Source organism: Protopterus annectens, chromosome 4.part1 (assembly GCF_019279795.1).
Source record: "Protopterus annectens isolate FY-2018-M chromosome 4.part1, PAN1.0, whole genome shotgun sequence".
In the NCBI taxonomy this organism is placed as follows: domain Eukaryota; kingdom Metazoa; phylum Chordata; order Ceratodontiformes; family Protopteridae; genus Protopterus; species Protopterus annectens.
Genome location: NC_056734.1, coordinates 816,902,216 through 816,909,715, shown reverse-complemented (window position 1 = coordinate 816,909,715; position 7,500 = coordinate 816,902,216). Strand labels below are relative to the sequence as shown.

Here is a 7,500-nt window from a genome sequence, read left to right as displayed (position 1 = left end):
ACCTCCCCAGTATCTGCCAGCACTGAATGGGTTCTTAGTTTGGGCCTTTGGAAGCCAAACCAAGCTGTAAGTAGATAAACTGATATTTTTATGGGCACACACACACACACACACACACACACACACACACACACACACACACACACACACACACTTACTCATGCTCTATCTCTCTTGCATGACTATACATATACATACCAGCATGCGTGTGTTTACACTTACAGAAACACAATGGGATATGTATTCACATAAACACACACACATACTACCTTGAAAAAGAAAAAAAAAAACAAAACAAAAACAGTCATTTGTCTTTAAGCTGTCAAAAAACTACATATATTTCCAGGTGATGAGATCAGATGAGAAAAAAAAAAATAATAGTCCCATAATTACTTGTATAATCAATATTTTGCTGGTAACATTTATGCAAATTTTTGTTTTCTTTTTCTGTACAGTTTATGTTACACTGACTTGTGCATTTCGGTATGGACAAGAAGACATTGATGTGATGGGACTAACCTTCCGCAGGGATCTGTATTTCTGCCGAATGCAGGTGTACCCTCCTAAGGATAACAGGAAACCTGAAACGAAACTTCAAGAAAGTCTAATGAAAAAACTTGGTGGCAACAGCTACCCTTTCACTTTCACGGTATCATTTTCTCTGTCTTACACGTTTTTTAATAGCTGGAAAGGGCTGTGACTCTAAGGGCTGGGGGTTGATGTTGCTAATCATTTTGCTACAAACATTTGTAGCTATTCACAATGAAGCACAGAAAGGGGGTTTTATACACTGATCTGGGTAACCATGAAATCGGGTGCTGGTATCAAGTGAGAGATCATGATATTACAAACGTGAAAACCAAGTACGTGTATTGTGATGCCTAATTGTTTTTCATATTTGGTAACCTCAAACATCTGAATGTATGCTGTCTGCCACATCTGCAGGTCTAGCTATTAAGCTGAACTTTTTATCAGTTGTTGCAAAGCAATCATTTACTTATGCAGACCTCAGAGTAACAAAACTGTACTAAAAACTGTCTCATTTTCTTTTGTTCAGATATCTTAACATAGCTATCTGACCATAGCTTTACAGATATACTATAGCATGACACATCAAGCCATTTGGTTAAAAAAATTGAAAATTGAATTCCTAAAGAAGTTATTTATTTAGAAAACAGAAATAATTTGCTCCTTTGTTCTGTGCTTAATTCAAACATACTCTTTTTGACACTGATGTTTGACCAGTAACCTTACAGATTGTACAAACAAATTTTTAATACAAATGAAATTCTGCTGTTTGACTAAATACCTCTTATGTATTTTTTTTCAGTTTCCTGATAATCTGCCCTGTTCAGTTTGCCTCCAGCCTGCCTCTACAGATGTGGGGAAGGTAAGAACTGACAAACTTAATTTTCTGTTTTTTCTTTTCACTTTGACTGCAATCCTTTATTTTCTACACATCAGTCTAATCAGTTGCAAGAGGTTCTCTGGTTCGATTCTCGGCTGGGGTGCCTTCTGTGTGGAGTCTGCATGTCCTCCCTGTTGTCACGTTAGTTTCCTCCTGGTGCTCCGGTTTCCTCACACATCCCAAAGACATGCAGTAGGTGGATTGGATGTGAGTGTGTGTGTGTGTGCCTTCTGTCGAAGGTTGGGCGCCGGGCTGGCAACTCAACACTGTAAAACTCCACTGCCAATCATGAGCGGACAGATGATCCACTGTGGCGACCCCTAACCGGGAAAAGCCGAAAGATGAAGAAGAAGAAGTCTAATCAGTTTATAAAACAATATCCATCATACTGAATCAAAATTGACCCTCACTTGTAGTTTAACTCAGTCCTGAAGTTTATTTTATTTTCTCTCTCTGCATTATAATTCCAGTATGATTTAGTTGCCAGGAATGAGTCTGTACTTCATAAAACTTTCATTTGCTTTCCTTAGAATCAACAAAGCAAATTATTTTTTTAAAGTTTAATCTCTTGTGGGCACTGGCAGAGAAATTTGTGCCTGCATGACAAACCACAGACACAGGGATGTCTATAACTTTTCCTCTCATGTACTACCCACAATTTTATATAAGCAGTTATCAAATATGGTGTTGTCATTATCTAGTGTAAAAACATTTACAGAGTGTTGTGGAAGTTTTCCTCACTGCCTCTGTAGCAGAGAACAAGAGAACAAGCAGTGCACATAGCTGACCACATCTTTTTGGATAGTGATCCACTCATTGGAGGTATTCTTTTCTGTAACTGCACCATCTTTATCGACTACAACTTAGAGTGGTACTGATGCATTAAAATAGCACAAAATGCAAACATAAAATATAAACAAAAAGCATGCACCCATTTTTAAGATCTAGGGTGGATTTTTCCTTTAATATAAATTAGAGAAATTTGTTTGAAGAAACAAGAGTGTTTTGGAGGATGGAAGGAAAAAGTAGTGCTAATATAAATGTAGTGAAAGTAAAACAGAAAGGGAATTGAAAACAAGAGAACTGCAATAACATATCTGTTTCTTATTGTAGGTATGTGGAGTTGACTTTGAAATCAAGGCTTTCTCAACTGATAATCTAGAAGAGAGAATTCATAAAAGGTAAACAACAAAACAACAAAAGATGATCATAGCATTTCATGTTACTGTCATCCAGCTATTCTGTTGCAGTATAAATATAACTTACTAGTGTGTGTGTGTGTGTGTGTGTGTGTGTGTGTGTGTGTGTGTGTGTGTGTGTGTGTGTGTGTGTCTGTGTGTCTGTGTGTGTGTGTGTGTGTGTGTGTGTGAACTTTATTTATTTGTTTATGAATCAGTCTAGAGCACTGATTACATGCAACCAATTTTGATCTTATCCTGGAGTGATAAATACAAACAGCATTTGATATATCACCAATTATTCAGAATAAGAATACAAAATATAAAACATAATCAAATTATGTAGAAGTATACAAAGAAAATGTCATACAAAAACTTAAAAAGAGTATTTTGATTGTACTCCATTATATTGCATCACCGTGCCATGTACATGTAAAACTGAACTCGGCTGTATCATGTCTTCATACCTTTTATAGGTTAAATTGTGTACCATTCTACTAAAATGGAAGTAAATGAAAAGTCTGAAATATTTACTTGGTTATATGAAGCATGCAGGGGCCAGAATGGATTAGTCTGGCCTAGTCTGTCTTTTATGCTTTTAGTTTTTCCTTTTCAAACTTTTTGGATTTTCTTTTTTCTTTTCAATTTTCTCCAGCAGCCCTACCAGAACACGTTCAATTTAAATGCGTTCACAGACCCAATGCAGCTATGATCATGTGTGTGTGTGTGTGTGTGTGTGTGTGTGTGTGTGTGTGTGTGTGTGTGTGTGTGTGTGTGTGTGTGTGTGTGTGTGTATGTATGAATGTATGTATGTACATAGACCCAGGCACACAGATATATACATATATATATATATATATATATATATAGATAGATAGATAGATAGATAGATATAGATAGATATATATGGGTCTATTTCTAAATTTTGAAATTTCAAAACTTTGAACTTCTTATGGTCGAGACCATGACATCAAAGTTTTGAAACTTCAACATTTAAATACAAAAAAAAAATAAGATAAAATAAAAACAAAAAATCTTTTTTTTATCAATTTTGCAGGGGAGCAGCCTCCCCTGCATCCCCACACCACCTGCTAATTAAATATACTAACTCCAAGATCACACTACAGTGAGGAAAACAGTAATTATACCATTCTTGGCTGTATGGTAATCTCTCTTAAGCGATTCAAAGTTTCAACACTTCGATCTTATGGTCTTGACCATAAGAAATTTGAAGTAGTATGCTTATCCGAGCTGCAAATCAGTGAACTGACTTCTACGGAAGACCAAAATAATGAAACCCGGATCACCGACAAGTAAACAACCAGTAAGTAACCGCTTGGCCAACATGACAAAACTAATCAGAAAACATTCAAATCCACCCAAGTGGGGGGCTTCGCCGATAAGTGCACTTTTGATGAATCACAGTAGATCCATATATAAACGATGCAAAAGTAGCTTCAGGTAGGGTAACAAATAACGAAAAGAGTCCTCGGCTCGGACACACTGAGTTTATTAGAAACACAAAATAAAATGAAGTACGTTAAGCGCTTTCATCTGAGACCAGACTTCTTCAGAACGTACTACAAAGTACTCTAATTGTTTATATAGAGATCATCTGACACAAAATAGGCGCCAAAAATTTCCTGCAGTGCAATGATTGCTTATATAAAACAGTATTATAAAATTGCTTATATTGACATTGATAAAACTACTACATATCACTGTATAAATAATACAAATTCATATACAAAACATGAATTTATACAAACATGTATAACTTGAAAATGCAAATATATATATGCAAAAATAAAATATGTTGACTTAAAAATATACAAATATAAAATATGTTGACTTGAAAATGTAAAATATAACTTAACTAGTCTATCATCACCATTTTATCCTCCTACAATACCTAAAAGTAAACTAATAATAATAGAATAATTGATGGAGGCTAATGATACATGCTCCTGAATAATCCTTGTTATTGACTGTATAATAAGGGACTATATTGTGCAATGACAACAAAATTGAAAGTGGTAGAAGTAATGGTGAAAACACCTGTCCACTACCTATTTTTTCAAAATTAAAAATGGTTTTATACTGATGTTATCATTAATACCTGGAAAGTTTGTTGCATCCGAAATAATCTGCCACCTACTTTCTTTTAATCCCAGTAAAGCTTTAATATTGCCTCCATATGGTGATTGTTCCACCTTGTCAATAATGTGAAACATAAATGTATGACTATCATTCGTATTAAACATGTGACGGTACAAAGCATTCCTACTGTCTTTTTTGCTGATGGCATACTGATGCTCATATATACGTCTTTTAAAAAGTCTTTCTGTCTTACCTATGTAGAATGCGTTGCATGCTACACAGGTAGCTAAATATATCACAAATGTGGAGCTGCAATTGCCATAAATGCTTGGTAGAAATGTTGAATTTGTGTTATATAACCTAGTACCTCTGCATACTTTAATATATTGGCATTGATTGCAATGTCCACATTTGGTAGTATGTTTATTGACTCTAGCTGACGTACCTTTTGAACTTTCCAGCAATTTTTTAATATTAAATCCTGTCTTGTAGACTATTTTCATATCCATACCTAAAATAGACATAGATTCTCTGTTAACGACAAATTGATTCCATCTCTCCTTTAAACATTTTTCTATGTGTTTAACTGCAGGTGAATAAGTCAATACACATACCCTTAGACCATGCTCTGATGACATATGTTCTCCTTTAGTAATAGTGTCAAAATTATTATCTCCTAATATGGGTTTGTACTTGTTTCCCCATTCTTCTGTTATATATTTGTTGATCCCATTAAGAACTTTTTTGGGGTACCCTCGATTTAAGAACATAGTTTTCATTAGATCTATTTCTCTCATCATAGTGTCTTTTGTTGAGCACATCCTGGCTGCTCTTATACATTGGCCTTTGTATATATTTTTAAATACATGCTTGGGATGGTTGCTGGAATATGACAAATAGTCATTAGAGAACGTGTCCTTTCTGTAAATACAAGACTTAAAACCAGTATCCCCATGACATATATATGTGTCGAGATATGCTATTCCTTCTTCATTAATAATATGGGTGAATCTCAAAAATTCTGTTGTACTATTAATGTAATTTATAAATCTGTCTATTTCCACCAACGGGCCATCCCATAATATAAACAAATCATCTAGGAATCTGGTATAGTACCTGATGTACTGGTAAAATTCAGATTTGAAAATGTATTCAGATTCCCATTCCAACATTACCATGTTGGCAAAAATCGGAGCACAAGATGCCCCCATGGCCACGCCTCTGGTTTGCTTAAATAGCTCTCCTTGGAACTGAATATAATTACTCTCGAGTATCACCCCCATCATTTCCGTAATAAGGCAAACTCTGTCCCAACTCATATTTGTCTTTTTTCTTAAACTGTTGGAAAAATACTCTAACCCTACATCCTTGGGGATGCAAGAAAATAAATCAATTACATCGATGGTTAAAAATCTTAATTCCTTTTTCCATATCTGTGGGGTTAATTGTGATAAAAATGTCCATGAGTCCTTAATAAGATGTGGTGTAACCTTATATACTGGTTTGACCCATGTGTCGATAACTTTGCCTAAGGGGAATGTTTTAGACCTACTGCCTGAAATGATAGGCCTAAAAGGTGGATGTTCTACATTTTTGTGCACCTTAGGAATTCCCACAATAGTGGCTAACACCGGATGTTCAACTTTCATGTACTCGTATGTCTCACTTGTGATCCTCTTATCAAGCAAGTATTCCTCCAACACCGTGTCCACCCTCCTATGTCCAATATTGATTTCATTAAATGATATTTTTTCATAATTACCTGAGTTGTATAATATATGCTGTATCTCCTTAATATAGTCCACTGTGTTGAACATAACAATGCCTCCCCCCTTGTCGGGTTTCATCAATCTAACTTGCTTGTTGTTGATAAATTCTGTAAGGCATTCTTGTTCTGCCTCAGTAAGGTTAACCTCTGCATTGTTGTTCATAGTTTTGAATTTGTACATATCACTACACACAGTTTTCTCAAACAATTGAATATTGGGGTTACTAGGAGGTATGAAAGTGCTTTTCTTTCTCAGAACACTATGAATATTTGATTCAGTCCCTTTGGACTGCTGATCAAAAATTAATGCTAAATTCAATCTCCTGCAATATAACTTTATTTCCATGATGGTGTCAACAATATTGAAACGTACTGTAGGTATGAACTTCATCAACTTCATCAAAAGACACTATGATGAGAGAAATAGATCTAATGAAAACTATGTTCTTAAATCGAGGGTACCCCAAAAAAGTTCTTAATGGGATCAACAAATATATAACAGAAGAATGGGGAAACAAGTACAAACCCATATTAGGAGATAATAATTTTGACACTATTACTAAAGGAGAACATATGTCATCAGAGCATGGTCTAAGGGTATGTGTATTGACTTATTCACCTGCAGTTAAACACATAGAAAAATGTTTAAAGGAGAGATGGAATCAATTTGTCGTTAATAGAGAATCTATGTCTATTTTAGGTATGGATATGAAAATAGTCTACAAGACAGGATTTAATATTAAAAAATAAGTTCAAAAGGTACGTCAGCTAGAGTCAATAAACATACTACCAAATGTGGACATTGCAATCAATGCCAATATATTAAAGTATGCAGAGGTACTAGGTTATATAACACAAATTCAACATTTCTACCAAGCATTTATGGCAATTGCAGCTCCACATTTGTGATATATTTAGCTACCTGTGTAGCATGCAACGCATTCTACATAGGTAAGACAGAAAGACTTTTTAAAAGACGTATATATGAGCATCAGTATGCCATCAGCAAAAAAGACAGTAGGAATGCTTTGTACCGTCACATGTTT

General features: G+C 35.0%; 1 protein-coding gene across 1 annotated transcript in view; it reads left to right on the top strand.

The window, feature by feature from the left end:
- Window positions 1-7,500, top strand: part of SAG (S-antigen visual arrestin) — a 156,992-nt gene that overhangs the window by 1,099 nt on the left and 148,393 nt on the right. The window contains exons 2-4 of the mRNA XM_044070934.1: window positions 456-649; window positions 1,331-1,390; window positions 2,522-2,589. Of these exons, the coding sequence (XP_043926869.1) occupies window positions 509-649; window positions 1,331-1,390; window positions 2,522-2,589 (269 nt within the window). The 5' untranslated portion in view covers window positions 456-508. The remainder of the gene's footprint in view (window positions 1-455; window positions 650-1,330; window positions 1,391-2,521; window positions 2,590-7,500) is intronic.